Below are 22,237 nucleotides of genomic sequence, written 5' to 3'. Positions count from 1 at the left end.
AATTACTTTACAGACTCAGTTATGCTTAATTTCTTCCTCTAAATGAGAGTCCTAATACAGTGACAATAAATTTGGTTTTCCTTGGGAGTATCCTGGGCTCCCTGTAAATGACTAAGGAGTGTGCCGGAAGCGTCGCTCAGATCACCACAGAGGAAGTGAACTGAGCTGTGAGGGCCGCTCTGTCGCCAACTTCTTTTCTTGCTTCTAAATTCCTAAAGGCACGTAAATAACTGAAAATATTTTTCCAACTCAGGACTATAATTTCTCTGGGGTAAACCATCTTCCCAAATTTCCAGGATTCTAAGCTTTAATATTTGGCTCGTATTTCTATATTTCAGTAAAGTTTACAGTTTGCTAATGCTGATGTGTGATAATCTAATAAAACCTGGCCTTAAAGGTTATAGGCCCAATTTACTAATAAAACCTAATTCAATTCTCCTTGGGAAATGCAAATCATTAGTGTTCAAGCAGCAGGCCAGAGTTTCTTTGCCTTTTCAGTGCTAGAAAGAAGCTGTCTCTATAAAAAGTCTAAACAAATAAGACAAATAAGACTGATATATAATAAGCCCATGAGGATTCACTTATAGGCATAAAACAATAGCATCTTGTGGGCAGAAACTTACATGAGTTGGCTGAATACATGATTTACACGAGGCATTTTCCCTTCAAGACTCAGATAATCCCACTCATTTTATTACTTTTTATACAACTGGATTTAATCTGTAGAAAATTCAGTGAATTAACAAGAGATTTTGAAGGTAGTGAACTAATTATCTAATGTGTTAATAAACTCTTGGCAGCTTGAAGCAAGCCTGAAGTACCAGTTTGCAGTAAACAGTGTCAAACGTATTAAAATAAAGTAGTTACACAATTCGTTGTGTGGCCTAACAAAAGCTACAAATCGCACTTGAACTTTAGTAGCACTCAGTCGAAGCTTTCTAAAGCACAGGCCACCGATGAGCTAATGTGTCTGCCGCCATCTGTAATACAAAGAGTGTTGGCCTTGCCAGTCTACACAGCGTCGCTATTAGCTGCCTGGTCTTGGGCCGTCCCTTCCGTGCTGTGAGCTCGAGGACAGCACTGCTCTGTGCTATCTGCCACATACGCTGTTGATCAGCTTCTGTGGCTCATGACGGTATCAACCTTAGGTAAACGTGAGCTATTAGTCTTCGTATATTTGGATTTTTAAAAGACAAACATTTTATTCTTTGCAATTTTTACTGGCTCCGGAGATATTCTACATTCTTAAATAAAAAACTGGCAAAACTGTTATGAAAATATTTGGAAAAAATGCGATTTTGTGTTAAGGATTATGTTAGAATAAGAGTCTCATACTATATAAACTTTTATTTGCACGGGTTGTACCTTCTCATCAGAACTGTGCTGTGACACAGCTACTGCTAGTCCTTTTCTCCTGTCTTCACAATCTGACAAGTTTAAACGTAAAACAATCACTTCATTACTTTACATGTAGTTTCCTCTACCACACAGCATTATTTATCATGAATTGTTTTATTCATTGAGATATTTTAACTAAACATTTCTACTTTTCTAGTACTGATGAAGGTAGAAAGACTTTAAAATTATTTCTATTGGTTATACTTAGGCACAGACAGGACTCATTACTGGGCTGGAAATATATCTTTACATATGTTAAATAATGTCAGTTGCATAAGTGACTATACTTTATAATAAAAATGTGCATAGATCTGAATATTTTTAGGTCAAATCATATACTCTGCCTAAAACAGAACAAATTTTTTAAAGTAAGCAGGATATTGTCTTGTTACTCAACCTGCTGTTGCTATAAAGTTCTATTATATGTGTTTTAATCTTGGCTTAAAATAATTCTAGTTAAGCTGAGAAGCAACTCTTGCAAATATCCTGAAGTAGATCCAACTAAGAACAAGTATTAGAAACTTATGCAAATGTACAAGTCAAGAACAAAGGGTAAATAAAATGTTTAACAGTGCCTTAAATATACAAGGCACTCAAATTTTATTTTAGTATATACTGTTTAATGGGCTTGTCTTAAAACATATGTTTACAGATTAACCCCCAAAAAGATTGAATAAAAAGTCTGTTATCATGTTTTAACACATGCAAATGAAAATAAATGGAATAACTAAATATTCTTCCTATTCATGTCTACTCTGAATTATTGGAATTGCAGATGTGGCAGTGGTGTATCCAGCTGTGAGTTATGCACTGCCGAAACACCATACATGAATGACATAAAGTATTTTTCAGTAAGAAAGAAACAAAAGATCTTTGTGGTTAATCCTTTAAAAAGTGAAAAATTTCTGTAAGGTGAAGACCTATTGTTAATGTACCATTTGACTTTCATATAGAGTTCAACTGTGGCACAAAAGTAGGTGTTGGAAAAATGTCTATTCTACAGGTCACGATACCTGTTACATATGTTTTTTATATGTAAAAGCTAATTTATTTTATTTTTATCTTTGGTTAGTTCATAAACATAAAATATCAGAAATGAAGTTACTAAGATAAGTAGAACATTTAACCTGTTAAATTTAAGCTGTTATTGTTTTGTATTACCACCTGTCATCCACAAAAGTTTTATTAACTTAAATTCCCATAAGAGCTATAAAAGAGTACCTCTTTGCTCTAATGTGTGGGTGTTAGTATTAAAAAATCTTGACAACTGACTGGCAAAAAACTGTACCTGGGTGCTTTATTCTGTAACTGCCATTACTGGAAAAATTATGAAAGTTAGGCGTTGTTTCTTTTGTGAATGTGATACTGGGGACTGAAGTCAAGGGCAGTCTACCTCTGAGCCACACCCCAACCATATTGTATTCTTCATTCTGAAACAGGGTCTCTCTAAATTGCTGAGAGCCTCAATTAGTTGCTGAGTCTGACTCAAACCTGTCATCTTCCTGTTTCAGGCTCCCAAGTACTGGGATTTCAGGAGTGGGCCACCATGCCCAGGAGTTTTTAAAATAGATTCTGTGAAGCAAGTTCTTAGCTGAGAAAAATGTAATAGAAAAAGACATTTATAATAAAGATAAAAACGATCATCTCTCATAAAAATGTAATGCTGAATAAGGCAGTGTTTTAGCTAATGGCTATCTTTTTAAATGTTCCCAAGTATTTGCAATTGTCTGGTGTCCAGCAAGCTGAACACGTAGCCAGCTCACTGCCTGTAGGAGAGTCTCTCAGAGACTCTCATGGTCTTTCTTTTTACTTTCCATATACTATCTATTGCGCTGCTACAGTAGTGAAGGTCACTGACAAATCATCAGACATGTGAAAACGCTTGGGCGTCAGTTAAAATGGGTAAAAGGCGTATCAAAGAAGAGGTTTCACAGGCATTGTATTCTCATCTCAATGTAAGAGTCTCTTTGCTGGACAAACGTACAGGTTGTGGTGTGGACAAACTAACATCTAATATACAGCTCTTATAGTAAGAATGTAGATCTATAAGCACTACACAATACCCTTCACATGGAGAAATGCTATTCAGCGGTTATTTTCCTCAAGTGAGAACGCTACGTAGCTGAGTACAATTAAGGTGGCCCTATAGTGGAAAAGGCAATCCAATTTTTACATGTAGAATCCTAGACCCCGGGGGAAAAATCATACGCTGAAAAATTTAAACAGAAGGGCATTCCTTACATTTTAAAGAATGTGTTCTATTCAATATGATTTTTAAGTACAACTCCACATTCTACCTGCAATTTAACATTTGAAAGATAAGAGATGAGGATGGAAGGCATGTATCTGATCTAGAATAGGTCTGATTCACTAATGTTAGCACTGAGGAAGAAGAGGCGATCCCCCACGGGAGCGGACGCGGGGATCCGATGGCTCGGAAGGCGCACACACCTCGCTCATCGTGACCTAGTGCGATGGTCAGTCAGTGACATCACTCTGCCAACCACAAAGAATGCCAGGCTCTCGGAAAAATATTTTTCAAAGCCCCAAGGAAACCTAAGCAGACTCTGCATTTTTTTTCAGTTTATGAAAATTGGATTCCTATAAAAGGAAAATGGGCCATTTTTACTGCAACAAAAACTGATTTGTAAAAGCTGGAAGCAGTTTAAAAATACTCTTAACATGAGGTTCTTGTTAGTCTTGAAAAGTAAGAGTTATAATAAAAAAACGGTCCAAAAATATGGTATGGATACATGGTATATAACAGGAAAAAAAGCTGGTCTTGGTCCTATTATTTTTAATTAGCTTCAATAGCCAGCCCCACTTCACTTTCCAGCACCAGTCCTGAGCCGGGGAGGGAAGACTTACATCTGCCGCTCTGGGACTGGCACGGCCACAGCGGGTGCCTGGAGCCCTAATGCATTTTGCATTAGCTCCAGTGTCGGGAAGTCCTGGCGCCACGAGGTTCAAACCAATCGTGATGCATGTCAAAAGCCTGGGATTCGCTGTCCAACTGCCAGTATCTATTTTACCAAACATCCAGCCTCTGGTAGGACGAGATAGATGAGTTTAGCAGTTTTCACTGTTTCTAATTAAGCTGCACAGGCGCACAGACGCAGAAGGCCCTTGACTGGATTCTAAGGAAAACACCAATCTGAGCTGGTTAAGCTCTTCTCTAAGTCTGGCACAGTTTCTCAGATTTTAATGCTTTTTTTTTTTTTTTGACTAAAAGTTGTCAAGTTAGGAAAAAGTAAAAAAAATTCTTTGAACAATTAAAAGAAACAACAACAACAACACAACTTATGTCATACGAATGAACAACTTACTCCTTTCCTTACAGGAACTTGAGATCAGCTACTTTACATGAATCCACTCAAACTGAAATGTTCAAAACACACAGAGGCCACGCGCCCCGAGGGCTGGCGAGGAGGCGCCGGCACCCGCGTCTCGCCCACGGCCACGTCGGCCAAGTCATCACAACAGTGGCAAGGACACAGCCCACTCACACGCGCATGTCGTATTCTTCTCCTTCCAGACAACTTGGCTGTGCTCATTTATCAGAAACACATGATAAAGAAACAGAGAAAGAATTTACAATTCATAGGCACCAGTTTCCTGATGTAAATAGCATCTCCTCTTTTACACTGTGTTAAAGAACCAGCTTCGTCGATACTTAAAATCCAAGCAGACATCACTCTCCTAGAGCTGGCTCAACTCTGCGCTTTGATCACGTCTACTTAGGCCTCACCTTCACAGTGGTGATGAGACTTCAACTTCTGTTTAACGTTTCTTGAAAACAGTCCTATTTAAAATCAGTTAAAATAAAAACTTCAACGATGATGTTTTTCGTTAGATTACACAACATAATGAATTTTCAATTATTCTACTATTGAATATCAGAAGCTGAAAGGTATCCACGAGCTTAAAATTTCACATCTGGGACATTACGCAGCAAAATTATCATACAAAATACGTGAATAATTATACACCAATTTTAAATACTTAAATCTTTGTTGATTAAAAAATATGTCAGACTTAAGATTCATGGGTTTTAAGTATCAAAGAAGAGCACAGAAGTCCTATTAAAAGGAGAATCACAACTAACCCAAAATGATTTAATAAAAGAAGTAAATGATTCCAGAATAGGTCAATAAAACAGAATGTGAAAAAGAACAGCCATGAACCACTGGCTATGCTGTATACTATGTATCTCTGCCGACACGATTCAGAACTGCTTCTCATTTGATCTATTACCTACCACCCCCAAAATAACTGAGGCAATTCATTGTAAATTACTTCTTGTGGAAATAAAAAAGAACAAGTGATATCATTATATGATTTAAAGCCTGAAGAATTATAAAAGACATGAGATGAAAGACTTAACTTTCACAGAGGAAGTTCTTTTTAAAGGACAAATAGTTCTCAAATCAAAATAATTATAGTAGGTATATTACTCATTTGGCTTGAAGTGTATAGTAAGTTTTATTAACTAATCTTTTGTCAACAGTACTGTGATGAGTCTTTTATGAAGCTAAAAGAAGCAATTTAAATATTTTTACCCTTGAAAACCAATTGAAGGCTCTAAAAGGATTTTCCCAAAGTAATTAAAAAATATTAACTGAGCAAAAGAGTCCTGAAGTCTCTGGCCTTGCTGCAGCACTTAGTCACTAAATATACCTCTAAAGACATTTTTATTATCTTATAAAATGACTATTTTGAAAACCAGAAGTGAGAGATTTTTCTGAATTGGGCTCATAAGACTGTTATTTTGTATACTCAGTTTTAATGAAAATGTTTAGTTTCCTTAAAGTCATATAATTCTATAAAAATGAAAATAAGTCTTCGAGTAAGTAATGAACAATTAGTAGCAGTCTGCTTTTAGATTGGCAGTATCTTCAGCAGAAACAAAAATAACGTTCTCCTCATAATGAAACATATATGAAAAATACTTAATAATTATAATGCAGAATAACTAATATTATAAATGCCATAAGAAAAATTCTTTGATTTTAACCATCAGGCTTATATACCCAAATCATTTTCCTTTCTCCGCCATGCTTCAGCACACACATCGCGTGAGCTGCCACACGATGAGGCGCTTAGATGACCACACGGAGCCTCCAGTTAACGGCTGTGCCAGCGCAGCCAGAAGCGCAGAATCACAAGCCACGTGCTTCCCAGCATCCAACCAGGATGAGCTTTCACTTCCCAAGGCAAAGAACTTCTTAACTATGACAACTTACATATTGGTGAAACTCTTCCTCATGTTATTTATTCACAGTCTACTAGAAGATTCTAAATTCTGTGCTTCAGGTAACACTGCCACCAGACTTTTACGCTTGTGACAATGATCATCAGTAAGTTGTGAAATCTACTTAGTAGGTTGCAATATCCATTTAACAAATGAAATGGAATCTGTCTGACACCATTTTATGAAATCTTCATTATTATTACACATTACAGGTGGTAAAAATAAGTTTTGAGAATTTTTTGTTATGCATATATGGATACAGGTATATAAATGTATACAAACAAATATGTTGCACCAATACAATATGGAAGGTATTCATATTTTTCTTTTTTCCTTTTCTTTTCTGCAGTGCTGGGGACTGAGCTCAGTATCTTGGCATGTGAAGCAGACATTCTGCCACTGAGCTCCATCCCAGCCCTGAAAGGGACTTCTACTGATGTCATGGTGGTCAACCAAACTTAAAAGTCACTATTCCATGATTCGTTGCCTTCAAATTAGAAGCATGCTATATTGGAAAGAACATGAGTTTTGGTAACTTACTGACCCAAGTTCGAATCTTTTTGGGCTTTTAGGTCTACAGGTAAGATGGTGACTTAAATTTAAAAATTTACAGCCTTCATTTCTTTACCTATTAAAAACAGATATAATTCTTGCTTTAAAGTATTGCCGTGTAGGTTAAAATAGAAAGATGAATATCTGTAAGACAGATTATGTATAGTAGATGATAATGGTTATGGTAATTATAACTATAATGACTAAAATAGCTTCTTATAAGTGATCATTTAAAGTCAAACGTATTGGTTACAACTGTATATATGTTGAATAAAAAGAGTATGCTAATGAAAATGGAATTTTAGAAGTAGAAATTCAATCAATAATTTAAATAAAAATTAAAATAGATTTCAGGGAAAATACGATTATACCTATTCACTGGACTAGCGTAGTGCAAGATTTCAGCAGTCGGCCTGCCTTAAGACACTACGCCTCTAGGAATGGTATGAGAAGGCGTGTTGCTTACACTTTTTCAGAATGATTAAGAGCCTACACAGCATTAGTAAGGAAGTAGACTCTGTGATCCTTACAGGGACCCGCACTGGGATTGCAGAGCAATGCAGGATTGTCAGGGTTTTTCCTTAAATACTTGAATGCGCTCTACTATAGAAAAACCTTCGATGTAGTCAGAGCACCCACTCTGAATAGTGTGTCTGGAGGCTGGTAAAGTGTGCCCCTCCCGAGCTCCTGTCTTGCTGGCTCTGAAAGAATGTGGGAAACACTGTGCTTGTTAACCTGGAGGAAGGGTTGTCTGTTTCTCTATTTTCCAAAGCGACAAAGCATATTTTCTCCCTATACCTCTGGCTTCTATTGTTGTGCATGGGTGGTATGAGGGACTGAGCCCAGGAGTGTTCTACCTCTGAGCTACCCCCGGCCAGGTTTATTTTTTATTCTGAAACAGAATCGCTATAAGCTACTGTGAGCTGGCCTTGGGCCCTTACACCTCTTATTTGAGCCTCCCAAGTACTGGGATTACAGCATGTACCACTGTGAGTGATTTCATTTTTGTGTGTGTGTGTGCGGGTTTGGGGATGGAACTCAGAGGCATTTGACCTCCGAGCTCCACCACCTGCCCTATTTTTTATTCTTTATTTTGAAGCAAGGTCTCACTAAATTGCAGAGGGCCTTACTAAGTAGCTGAGGCTGTCCGCAAACCGCGATCCTCCAATCTCACCTCCCGAATGCTGGGATTACAAGCATCCGCCACCACTTGGCTTCATTTTTTTAAAGAGACGTGTGCCTGTAACCCTAGTACTTGGGATGCTGAGACGGGGGATCGCAGGTTAGAGGCCAGCTGCAGCAACTTAGTGATCTTTCAGCAACCTAGAGAGACCCTGTTTGTAAATAAAAAATAAAATGGGGTTAGGGGTGTAGCCCTGAGGCAGAAGGCCAATGAGTTCCATCCCTAGTACCACAAGAAAGAAAAAAATGCAAGCTTTGTGATTAATTTAAAATTAAACATATTCTTTAAAAAAATTGAGAATTTCCTTCCTCTTACCAAAAAGAAATAGAGAAATAAGTAAAGAAAAGAATTTCAGTTTTTCAGAAGCAAAGGAAGCCCCAAACATGAGATGTCTGGGAGGCCTGTTTACCTGCCAGCAAACGCATGCTGCCCAACCACATCTCCATTTTGAAGGTGATAATCGTTGAAGAAATCTGGACTTATGGCTCCTTCAGAAGCAATTAATCCATCTAGAGAGAAGGAAAATGGCAGTTGGTAAACGTATTTATAGGGAATAAAGAAGAAACTACCCTGTCAAGCAACACAGTGAGAAAACAATCTGTGTATTTAATGTGGAAAGAAGAACACTAGCATGACAGCAGCTCTCTCTAGGAGCGTCCACAGGCGACCATGTGCACGCAGGTGTTTTGCCCACAACGTAACAACAACTCCGTGCTTACGAGGACGGAGGTGGACCAGACAGTCGGGGCCTTCAAGGGGCTTGAGCGCCGTGGAGAAGGCAGGCAAAGTGAGGAGGGGCAGTAGGGACCGTCAGGCCAGGAAGTTCTGTGAGCACAGGCAAAGGAGCCCGCGCAGCATGGTGCTGGCCAAAGGCACACTGTGGTACACGAAGCTCACCTGTGCCGCAGGATTAGGGAATCAGGTCTATCAAATAAATGGGTTCCTAAATAGGCTCTGCTGGATAATTTAAACGCCACATGTTAAAAGAACACATGCGTGTGTAAGACATCTTCATACTTTATATTCTCTGTTCTGAAAAGGGCATACAGTAGAAGATTTAAACACTTCTTGATCACCTGATCAATACTACCAATACTACTGTGCAATCATACCCGAAGGACAGTAGATATATTTGGCTACCTGTGCTAACTGGCTCTTCATTACTAAGCTTTCTTGAGTTCTTCTGCTTAGAAAGTACTTCTTTTTCTGAATTTAAGACGTTGTTATTATTTTTCTGAGTTTCTAGCTATGATACGATCTCATTTGCTTCAATCTAAGGATCTAGACAACCTAATTTTTGTAATTGTAAATAAGAATAAAAAGGGTATGAGGAAGCAAGGTTTCCACAGTAGCTACCGGGCTGTCCTACTCATGGAGCACATACTCTGGAGGGCTTGTGAGGACGTTTCCTTTTCTGAAAATGCTGGGCTGTGGAGACAGACACAGATGTGTGTAGGTCACACCCAACACACTTTATACATTTGGCGTAGAGTAGGCAAATTATTCAGTCAACAAGTGATGACTTTGAGTAACACACGCACAATAATACTGTGCTAGATCCTGTGGGAAATATACAAAATGACATATATAATCTGCTTTTAAAAATTGTAGCTCAAGGCACAAGAAAATAATGTAGTTTATTAATAAATACTATGTAACAGGAGTGGATTCAGGCGCCCAGTCAGAGCTATGTAGGAACCACTGTTTTACAGAGGCTAGAAAATCCCACTGGGAGCAGAGAGGGCAGAGCTACCACGGACTGGAGTAGTAAAGAGAGAGGGGACTTAAAGGATGAACTCTGTCTGGCGGAAAAAGGTATTAAAAATAGAGGGGGTTGTGAAACTAAGTAACAGAGGTGGCAAATGAGTATGTGTGGCAATTCATATTTCCCTGAGACTCCTGCACTACTAATTTGATACACATATTACTTTGTGTATCAGTTAAACTTGTGTATCATATTAAATTGTGCATTATATACTAATGACTTAGGTTGTTATTTAATTCTTGAATTGTTAATGGATACCTTTGGTACCTGTCTTTTTACTTTACTACATTTAAAATACCTGTATTTCCACTAAAAGTATCAAAATATTTTGTTCAGATTTTATGTCCACTCAAAGTTAAGGATTCTATAAATCAAAAGACCAGTTAACTAAACACTGGAAAGCTACAGAAATGAAATTATGGGAACTTTTAAGATGCCACAGATTGGGAGAAAAGCAGATACAAACTTTAAATAAATTTTATGTGTATCTGAGATTGTGTGAAAATATGGCTAAAATTAACAAGGTTAAGACAAAAAAAATCAACAAAGTCAATTAAAACCAAATAATTAAGGGCCAGGGTTTAATAAACACGATGATTTCAGTGGATCAAAGCTAAGTAAAATGTGAAATTAAAATGCACACCACACTTTGAATACAAAGATGTTCATTGTGCCAGTAGAAAAAAGATCTTAACACTCAGAAATATGGTATTTTAGATATAAATGCCACCAAATGAAATGATACATACACTATATAAAAGGTTCATTTTTATGAAATATGACCTACTTAAGTGAGCCAGGTTAGGCAGAAACTGAAGTAAAAGCTGGCCGCGCCCTGCAAGCCTCACCTCCGATTCCCAGTCGCCACGACCCTGGGAGGAGCACAGAGCAGCAAAGGTGAGCGCGGGGGAGCTGCGCGCCCGTCTCCCCGGAGCTCACCTGGAGAGGTCAGGCCAGAAACCTGGCTTGTAGGACAACACGCCTGACTTAATGTAAGTAAGAACAGCACACTGGACGCTGACTGTGAGAACCCCAGGGCACTGCAGGCACACCTTCTGAGGTGCCTCACACATGAGTGATCTGTCTCCACCAGAATGAGGTATAAAAGCTCCATTATCATCCCATCTCAGGCACCCAACTTCTTTGAAATATCTAATTCTCAGATTCTACAACCAAAAGCATTTCTTTGCAGGAAGTACCAAAAAGCACCAGGCCTTCTTGATTTCAACCCACGGATAAGCCCAGGAGTGTCCTCCTTAGTCCTTGTTGTCAATGACAGTAACAAGGAGCCGAAGGATCTCGAAGCCTGGAGAACCAGCAGCTAACAGAGCAGACGCAGCAGGGGGTGGAGGCTGGACAGCACACACGGCAGGCTGCTCATGGCATCACACGGCCGCCCGAGACTCCAGTGAGGACAGAGAAGACAGTTACAGCAAGCGGAGCCTCCGCTGGACAGTGGGGTCAGAACGGGCTGGCTAAGCGCGTCTCTGGAAGCAGTTAAGACGCAGCGCGCGCGCAATATGGTCCAAGCAGGGACTCGGGAGACGCACTGTCTTCTCGTGTGTCGTGACTGCAATGAACTGGACTTTCTTAAAGTCAGATGGAAATGTGATGTTTTAAACTAGTTAGAAATAAAATTGTGATGGTGAGGGAGAAAACAGATGCCAATAATGCAGAAAATAAGAAAAATAACTCAAATGGTAATAGAAACACATAGGGAAATAAGAACTATGGATTTTACAATGCTCTTGAGACAGAAACAAACTATTGTAAGCTTCATATTCTAGGAATGTATTCACAAACTAAGAATAAGGCTTCCCACAATTGATATAGAACAACAAAAATTGCCCAAAGGTCATTTAGAAACGTGTAGCAGGGCAGGGCATGGTGGTGCACACTTACGGTCCCAGCACTTGGGAGGCTGAGACAGGAGGATCACAGGTTTGAGGCCAGGTTCAGCAACTTAGCAAGACCCAGTTTCAAGAATGAATGAATGAATAAATAAATAAGTAGGTAGGGTTGGGGGTGTAGCTTGGAGGTATACGGCACTGAGTTCTATTCCAGTAAAACAACAAAACAAAACAAAAACTGTGTACTAGCAATACAGCTTTTAAATTATAATATACTTCCTCTAGGGGTAACAAGTACCAAAGCAAATAGCTTTATTTTCATGAAGCAAAATAAATTAATCAATGAATATAATCACAATAATGTTTAACCTCTAAAGGAGATACTAATTATGGTTTTTTGGGGGGGGTTTTTTGGTGCTACTGGGGTGGAATCCAGGGGCTTTCTACCTCCGGGCTACACTCCCAGACCTAGTTTATACTTTATTTGGAAACAGGGTCTCACTAAGTTGCTGAGAGCCTCACTCAGTAGCTGAGGCTGGCTTCGAACCTGCGCGATCCTCCTGTCTCAGCCTCCCAAGCGCAGGGATTATAAGCGTGCGCCACCACGCCCGGCTCTATGATTTGTTTTTTAAAAAAGCTAGGGAAAAAACTATCTTGACAGATATTTAATAGCTTGAAAATATGGAGGGCAATAAAGCTGACTAGAAAGTAGCAAATGCTGTTTGGTTTGAAATACAAGCCCAGACCCGGGGATCGCGGCCACTCCCCAGCCTCGGCAGAGCGGGGCACTCAGGCTGCTCTTGCAGGCGCGGCCCAGTGTGCTGTGGAGACCGGGGGCTTGGCACAGTGGTCCCAGCACTCAAATGGACGTGTGGTGCTACCAGCCGGCCCGACGCTCCTGAGACGTGACCGCGCACAGCAGGAGAGAGCGGACCGATCCTATCCATGAGCCGCACCAGGAAGTCCGCGCCGTCCATGGACTAAAGAGAGAATGAGCTCGGCAAAACAATATATAAACCAAAAGCGAGCCAGCTTGCTGTGAGAACTCTCTCTCTAAATTTACAGCATGAAATTCCCGTCAAACGGCCATCATATTACCAGGGTATAAGCATTAAAAATCTATGAGAGTAATAATGATAATATTTTACCCCACAGAAACACTGAAATTTACTGATTTTTCATCAGTTACTGTTGATGAAAATACTGCTACATAAAATATACATAAATTTAGTTTTTTCACAAATACATAAATTATAATTTTAGTTATGAACTATATCAAAGAAAAATATCTATAATTTTGATTTTAAGAGGGTCGTTTGAATGAATAAAGTTTTGGAATGTGGTATAATTTTACTGAATTGGTTCATAGTTTTATTCGAATTTAGAAAGTGGTAACTTATTCGCCCTGGTAGGCAGCAGCTACCAATCTTCAAAGCAAGAAATTTGATTCTAAAAATATTCTGATTTCTACAAACAAAAAATTATATCATACATATTTTACATCAATTCACTTCATGAATACTGGCTATGTAAGGAACAGCTGCTTGCCATTACTGAACTAAGAAATTCTGGTTGCTTGAAACTAATGATCTACTCCATCTGGTTTGAAGCACACAGCAGCATTTTTAACTACTGTTAAAGTTCAGTTAGGAAGAGACTGATTGAGTTTTCAAAGTAAAGCATACATTCTACCAGATTTGTGTATCTATATCAAATACAAAATAATATATATTATCTATGAGAAATCTGTTTAATATACAATTATGAAACCATATGAATAATATGTGAATAGTATTATTAAAGGTGATGCTAATTATTAGTGATTATATATGATGGTAATTTATACAACTAACCATTCATTGATAATACACAAACTGTTCTGATAAAATGAGATAATGAAGGTAAAGTACTTGAAAAAATATTGAGGACACTTAATAAACACATGTTAAGAATTCAGAATATAAAAAATGAAAGATGAGGCATTGATTCAGGTATTATTATTATTATTATTATCTGTGGTACTGGTGATGGGACCCAGGGGCATTCTACCTCTGAGCTCCACCCCCAGCCCTATTTTTTATTCTTTATTTTGAAACAGGGTCTCACTGAGTTGCAAAGGGCCTCATTAAGTAGCTGAGGCTGGCTGCGAACCCGGATCCTCCTGTCTCAGCCTCCAGAATGCTGGGATTCCAAACGCGTGCCACCATGCCCGGCTCAATTCAAGTATAATCATTTTAACACTTTTTTTTTCAGTGTCTGGGTCAAATCCGGGTTCTCACACATGCTGGGCAAGTGCTGTACCACTGAGCTGTCCCTCCAGACCTAATGCTTTTCATTCTCCACCTCCCACAGGTCTTCACTAGAACCCTTTCCTTCCTCCTCTTAACTAAACCATTTAATGTTAGCGGGTCACAGTGCAAATCATTAAAAACCAGAATATGCAAATATTTGTCAATTATTGTGCTAGACTCATCCATAAAAAAGGCAGTATATTACAATTAATGAAGTTGAAATATATTATAGGTTCATATAAATGTTAAATTTTACCTTGAAAACATTAGCAGAATTCAGAAGGAAAAAACTATTGCTATAAAGTATCTGAATCTTTCTAACAGTCTCCTACTGGTTTTTGAAACTAGAGCAAAGCCATAACGTAATTAAACTGCTAAGATTACATAGAAAACCAAAATATAAGTCATTAAGTTACTTACTTAATAAATGCAGAATAGAAAAAGATGAGTATTTCACTTTTAACAGTTAAGTTAAAAAGATGGAAGACGTCAGTGTAGGTGAGGCATTCTAGAATCCTCTAAGAGCACCTTTCTTGGTTATACTTTTGTTTTCATAAAATAGATACTAAAGACTAACGGGAAAATAATTATGAATAACGTTTGCGTGGTGTGTACAGATGCCACACTTACAATTGTCAGCAGAAGACCAATTGCATACTGAGAGAAGCCCTTACAAAGTGCGAGGATGCCCAAGGTGGACACAAAGGCAAGCGCCGACGCCTGCTTCGGCGAGCATCTCACCTGAGCTGTAGAAGAGGTCAGGCCTCTCGAGGATGTCCCCTTCGTGGATGTAGGGCTCGATCCGGTCATCGCCGTACACGTGCTGCTCGCTGTCGTCCACCTGCCGGCTCTCCACCATCTCCAGCCACTGCGAGTTATGCCAGCGGAACTTCTCGCTCTGGATCTTCTTGGCCCACTCTTCATCATATTCCTATCAAAACAAGCAGTCAGCTACGGTGACGTAAATACAGAGGATGGAGCTCACCGTGCTCGAGAGCAATAGCTTTGCCTCACAAGGAATTTGAGAACCTGCATGTGGGCCAGGGGAACATTAAAAAAAACTGGTCAGAATTATTTTATATAACAGCCAGTAGAAGTAATTAAACATACATTAAAGAAACCTCTATATTATTGATCACCAATGGCAATGGCAAACACTGGAACTGTTTACGCTTCCCCAATTCGCCTTTAAATATTAACTAAATATTTCCATAACTTAAATAAATAATCAGACTTCAGCTGCCAATGAATTATTGAGGCTATAATTATTTGTGGCACTAATGAAAGGTAGTTAGCATGATCTCTTTTGATATATTTTTTTAGTTTAAATAACAGTAGGGAGAAAAAAAAGCACTATTAAATCACCGGAATTAACTGCTAAAATGGTTTACTACAAAAAGTAAGCTGCTTTGTTGAACTTAATTTTGTTCAGCCACAGGGTAATGACACTACCCTCTTCAGTTATAATTATTTCTTTAAGTGCCTGCCTCTTGCTTTGACCATGACTCCTGAGGAGCCAGAAGAGGGCCTGCTGAGCGTATGTGTTTCTATAACACTTGTCACAAAGTTCTTGGTGATGGGTGCAGGACAAACGGGCCAGCTACCATGAGCTGCAGCAGAACATCAGCTCTCCACCTGTCCACAGGTTACTCTGGCTACTTTTTACCTTATTTTTAACTGATATATAAAAACATAAAAATGGCACACACCTAAGGAATTCCATAAGATATTTTGATACATGTATATATTATATAAATTGCAAATTAGGTCACACGTATTTATCTCCTCAAACACATCATTTCTCCACAGTGAAAACATCGAAACTCCTTTCTTCCACATTTTGAAATATGAAGTAACTTATCATTAAAGTCACACAAGAACTCACTCCTATTTAAGTATGTTAGTGAGATTGATCATACCTTTCCCAGCCCTCCAGAGTGCGATCAGGTAGTATCTGTCCTTCTGTGCTGACTTTTTTTACTTAACACGATTACCTCTAGTACTATGCATGTTACCACAAATGACAGTCGTCCAGTCTTTTTTTTAGTACTGGGGACTGAACCCAAAAGTGGTTCTACCTCCAAGCAACACCCCCATCCCTTTTGACTTTGAAGGGGGTTCTAAGTTTTTGAAACTGGCTTTTAACCTGCAATTCTCCTGTCTCAGCCTCTCAAGTACAGGGATTCTAGGCTTGTGCCACCATGTCATGTTCATTCCTTTTATGGCTAAATAATATTGTGTTGTATTTGTACCACATCTTCCTTGTCCCCTTATCAGTTAGTGGATAATTAGGTTATTTGATTACACAGACTACTGTAAATAGTGACCATTCAACATAAACAATGCATCCAAGTGCCACACCTTGTTGGCATTATTGATGCGGTCACAGTGAATAGATGTAATGGCAATTTATACAATCATCCAATGATTACATACAAACTGTTCTAATAAAAGTACTTCTAGTAACTTTAGTTTTATTATACTGAAAGCTCATGGCAATATTCTTCTTATTTTTTATTATCTATTCTATTTTGTGGTGCTGGGAATTTAATTCAGGGACATTCTATTTCCAAGATACACCTCAGCCCTATCTTTTTATTTTTTTATTTTGAAACAGGGTGTCACTAAATTGTTGAGAGCCTTGCTAAGTTGCCAAGACTGGTTTCAAACCTGCGATACTCCATGTCAGCCCTCCAAATACTGGGATTACAGGCGTGTGCCACCATGCCTGGCTAGCAATATTCTTATTAACAAACATACATATAAGCTTAATTGTTTTTAAATAAGATTATCTGGCAAAGTCCAAACATACAAACCAAGAACATTCATAGCATCCATAGCCAACCTTTGACAATCTATTGGTAAAACTGATTTTCTATGGCAGCAAGTTATCTCAGAATTAGCACCAAATACAAGCCTCCTTTTATGCATTTCTTTAAAAATTTTGCCTTCTTTCCTTTATCTGTTTCAGAGTGAATTATTCTACAAAACCAGTGCATCTTTTAACAATACAAAGCCAAAAGGTTCCAGGTGTAGCGGCACACGCTTGTAATCCCAGCATTCGGGAGGCTGAGACAGGAGGATCGCAGTTCACAGACAGCCTCCGCTATTTAGTGAGGCCCTCTGCAACTCAATGAGACTCTGTTTCAAAATAAAAAATAAAAAGTGGGGATGGGGGTGTAGCTCAGAGGTAGAATGCCCCTGGGTTCCATCTCCAGTACTGCAAAAAAAAAAAAAAAAAAAAAGCCAAAAGGTATAGTAGCAATAATGTAGGTTGTATTATCATTTTCCTCTATAACAATAATTTTAAGTATTTTATACTATAAAACAATAGGTTTAATTTCTATGGCCTACATAATGATTAATATATTTATTACTGCTTAGAGGATCACAATAAAAACACTAGAGTTGTTTTCTCAACTCTGAAGAAAAGCAAAAGAAGACTCTCCCTGAGGAAATATGAGACAACGTGATTCTGTATCACGCCAAGTCGTCACTTAAGAATACTGAAAATTATATCTTGCAAAAGGTCCAGCAGTATTTACAGAATCCCGCTACAATGAGCACACCACAAGGACGGGCAGTTTTCCTATGATGTGGTCTTGACATTTACTAGTATATACGGTTCTTTGTGATAGATCATAGATTGGAAATGGCAAAAACCCTTGATCAAGTAGTACCAAGGCCTTGAAAGGTCTTTTTAAAGTCTTGAAGAGTTGCAAGATAACTTTTTGAAAATAATATTTAGATTTTCATAATTATAAAAGTAATATTTGCACTGAAGTTTAAAAATTACAGAAAAATATCCACAATCCCTTTACCTAGGTACCATCATCATAAATACTGATATATATCCCATAAGTTATTAATGACCTCCTAAATTCCAATATTAATGGCTAACTTTAAAAATATAAGTATTTTTAAATTTAGAATCAAAGCACGCAACATTATTAAGATACTGTGCCTGTGCCTATAAGTTTACCTCCGATGTTTACCAAGTAAAGCATGTTGGAATGAAATGTGCTTAGTAACGTGGTTTTCTTCCTCATTGATAGGTGTTTGTTTCTTAGCAAGTGTTAAAATAACATGAGACAGCGCTGTTTGCTGTATGCTGCTGACCACTGACTTTTATGTTCCTGAAAAGGTTTGTCAGATTTCTTTAAAAAAAATCAAAGTTTTAGCTCATGGCTGTTGCATTTTTACTTAGCCATTTCAAAACTTGGTAGGTTAAGAGTGGTCCCATAAGTTTTAAATTTTAGGAAAAGTAAAAAATTATGTCTTGGGGACTGATATTAAAAAGATCAACTGCCACCTAGTATTGTTTATAAAAGATCATTTTAAGACTAATATGAAGAGAGAAACTTAAACATACAGTTTCCCAAGATGAAACATGTTAATTCAACATCTCCTTTGCTCCTATAAACAAACAACATTTTCCTTTCTTAATTTTTTCCCTTGTCAATTTCACTGAAAACCAAGGAAAAACCTTATCACAGTCCAGTGGGCCATCACTCTGGAATCCTTAGCCTATCTTTCATACACATCCTGGGAATCCCCAAGAATGCAGTTTGGTAGCCATGGAAAAATCATAGTTTCTTTGTGTGTCAAAGTCTGAATTTACAGACAGTAATGACGTGGTGGGGCATATCACAAAGTGCGTGGACTCAGGGTTTGGGAGAGCTGGCTTCCAGGGCTACCTCTGCTACTAACTCAAGTATGCAACTTCCTAAGGAACGCTGGCTTCTGTTGGCCTCAGAGTCTTCACTTCTAAAATAAAAACCTAGTAAGCTTAAGCTCTAACATGCTATGAATGAAAAACTATGATTAATACCATTACTTCATAAAGCCGCTGAAGTAACTATCTCAAATAACTTTTCTTTTAAAAAGTTGAAAAGCAACTCGGAATGAAAATCCAGCTTAATAAATTCAATACATATTAAGTAACACCAATTCCCTCCACCCCCTCCAACATCTCTACTCTCCTCTTGAGGCCCATTCTCAGCACTCTATCAGGAAATAAGCAGGGGAAGCTAGGTCTGTCTCAGTTCAGTGACAACTAACATATGTCACCAAAACCCAGCAACCTTTGTGGAAACAGTCCAGGGATACAGTCGCTTTTTCTTCACTTTTGAAATACCTTTTTCCCACAAGGATTGTATCTCCCTGTCCTGGCGCTGAGGCTTGAGTTTCTCCTATACTTAAAGGAGAACATGCTTTGCTTTTCTTTTCCTCTCTTCTCAGCTCCTGACATTATGATCTTAAGCACCAGTTTCCATAAATTCTACAGTGTCATGGAAGCCTTCTGCTTTGATTTTACATGGAATGTGCCATCCTTTTTGAAGTCCTACATCATTTTGTTTACTATTTAACCACTGAAACATTGCGAAGCCTGAAGCAGCCTATTACCAGCGTCTGTTCACTATCAGGAAAACCCTTTGTCATGCCTTCCGTCACACCTTGTATCTGATTAACACTATAATATAACATAGAGCTACACAGATCTGCTTTGTGTTCCAACATAACTGATGAAAAACAGATTTTCCTTTCTCCTTTAATGTGGCAGCCCCCTAATTGAGACTGTAATATGGTTTGTTTAATATAATTCTTCATACTAAATTAAAGCAGGTCTAGAGTAATTTAGTTGCTCATTAAGATTAAGGCAGTAGCTGTTAAAAAGATGCTTTTATATCTTGGAAAGTATTCTGCCAATGATACATACACATAGATACATACATAATTAAACACACACATAATCATGTGGTTGACTTCTATGCACACTCTATTTTTCAACAGAACTGTCCAAATGTTGACCTTTAGTCTGGACTATGGCATTTCCTAACCAGACCTCTAAGTACAATTATCTCCTCAAATGACCTCTGTCTACAGCACCGAAAAGGCCGACCTGTGCAACATCACTAGATACTCCAGGTCAGACCACAGAGTGGAGAGAGAAGGGGTGAAGCTTAAGTAAGAAATCACAAGTTTCCCCTTTCATACTCTTCTTGGGCTCTTTTAAGTCCAACTGTTGCCAATTAGAGAAAAAAAAAAAAGGTAACATGCCTAAGAAACATGCAAGGAATACACACACACGTTCATGTATATATAAATTTTTGTGTGTATTTAAATTCTAACAAGCTGGAAAAATATCCTAAATTTCTGCCTTTTTGTTTATACACTATAAGAATGAACTACAAACCAGGGCTAACCAAACTTATATGTCATTAAGTCTAATTTGACTATATAGAATAAGAAAAAAGAAGACTTAGAGACATTAAAACTTACCAATCCTACAGAAAATCCAAGAACTAGCTCTGTCCGTTATAGAAAGAGAAGATTTTATAAGTTTCTGCTAACATGTCACTGGGGTCCCTGCTCTTTCTCCATACCCACCCTTGCCGAACAACTGAAAGTGACGCCATCATCTCCTCTTTTTTTTTTTTTTTATTGGTGCACTGTATTCATACATCATAGTAGGATACATACTTTTGTAGACATACATGCACACTTTTCCCAGTCAGCCCCCACCCAATCCCCACCCCATTCTCTCCCTATCCCTCCCTCCCATGCTTGGCTTAGTAGTTGACATCTAGTATTATGGCAATTTATCTAAAATTAAAAAAGATAATCTCACATAACAGTTTCATTTGTCTGATACCAAGCTTTTGATGACTTAAAGATAACATTTCAATATTTCTTTATACTTTCTTTCTTACCAGAGAATATTTTTTTTCTATTTTTTTAGGTGAAACTATCATATATTTATATATTTATTTTTCAGAAAAAAATCTATCCTAATATGGAATATGGACTCTAGGTACCCAAAACGATCTTGAAAAAGAACAAAGCTAGAAGATATATATTTTCTGATTTCAAACCATATAAAGCTACAATAATTGAAACAGTGTACTACTATTCTAAAGGCAGATATATAAACCATTGGAGTTAAATAAAAGCCTAGAGCTAAATTCTTCCCTATATTGTCAAGTTATTTTTGACAAGGTTTCCACGAACATTTGGTGGTGAAAATATTAATCTTTTAACTAAATATTGTTAAAAAATAATAATTACATGGAAAAGAATAAAATTGGACCCTTACCTAATCCCATATACAAATATTAACTCAAAATAGATAAAAGACCTAAATATAAATCTTAAGACTATAAACTTTTAGGAGAAAATCTGGGTCATAAAACCTCACAACATTGAAATTGGCAGTGATTTCTTGGTTATGATTTCAATGGCACAGGCAACAGAGTAGTATACAAACTCCCTAAAAAATAAAAAAAATATTGTATATCCAAAGACAATGTAAACAGAGTTAACAGTTACTAATAGAATGGGATAAAATATTTCCAATTGCTATATCTGAAGGTATATTAATATTCCAACTAGAAATCCTAAAAATTAACATCAATAAAGGCAAACAATACCCTTTAGAGATAGGTAAAAGACTAACATAATGAATCTCCACAGATAACCAATCTTAGTTGTCTGTTGGATGGAAAATCTTGTTTCTCTAGTTCTGATGTGTGTTACCTATTTCTTCTTTGTAGTTAATCTCTTTGAGTATTTTCTCTAGCGCTGGTTTTGAAGACATAAATTCCTTCAGTTTCTGTTTGTCATGGAAGCTTCTTATTTCTCCATCTAATTTGATAGAAAGTTTTGCTGGGTAGGAAATTTTTGGCTGGAAGTTGTTTTCTTTCAGAGTTTGGAATATGTTACTCCAAGCCCTTCTGGCTCTCATAACTTGGTTTGGGAAGTCTGGAGTGATTCTAATTGGTTTGCTTCTGAATGTCACTTGGCCCTTTGTTTTTGTTGCCTTTAAGATTCTCTGCTTGGCTTCCACATTGGTCATTTTGACAATTATGTGGCGTGGGGATCATCTTCTCCGATCCTGTCTAAAGGGAGTTCTATAAGTTTCCTGGACCTGTGTATCGACCTCTTGCT

At 37.9% G+C, this 22,237-nt stretch overlaps 1 protein-coding gene across 4 annotated transcripts in view; it reads right to left on the bottom strand.

Moving 5' to 3' along the window:
• The window catches only part of KIFAP3 (kinesin associated protein 3), a gene marked incomplete at both ends in the record, with an annotated part of 119,016 nt that overhangs the window by 16,687 nt on the left and 80,092 nt on the right, over positions 1 to 22,237 (bottom strand). For all 4 annotated transcript variants that reach the window (XM_080699010.1, XM_080699011.1, XM_080699013.1 and 1 more), the window contains 2 exons: positions 8,794 to 8,893; positions 15,032 to 15,221. In XM_080699010.1, coding sequence (XP_080555136.1) covers positions 8,794 to 8,893; positions 15,032 to 15,221 — 290 coding nt within the window. The remainder of the gene's footprint in view (positions 1 to 8,793; positions 8,894 to 15,031; positions 15,222 to 22,237) is intronic.

This window comes from Muscardinus avellanarius (assembly GCF_963383645.1).
Source record: "Muscardinus avellanarius genome assembly, chromosome: 7".
Lineage (NCBI taxonomy): Eukaryota > Metazoa > Chordata > Mammalia > Rodentia > Gliridae > Muscardinus > Muscardinus avellanarius.
Note: the sequence above shows the minus strand (reverse complement) of the source record. Positions and strands in the feature narration are given on the sequence as shown.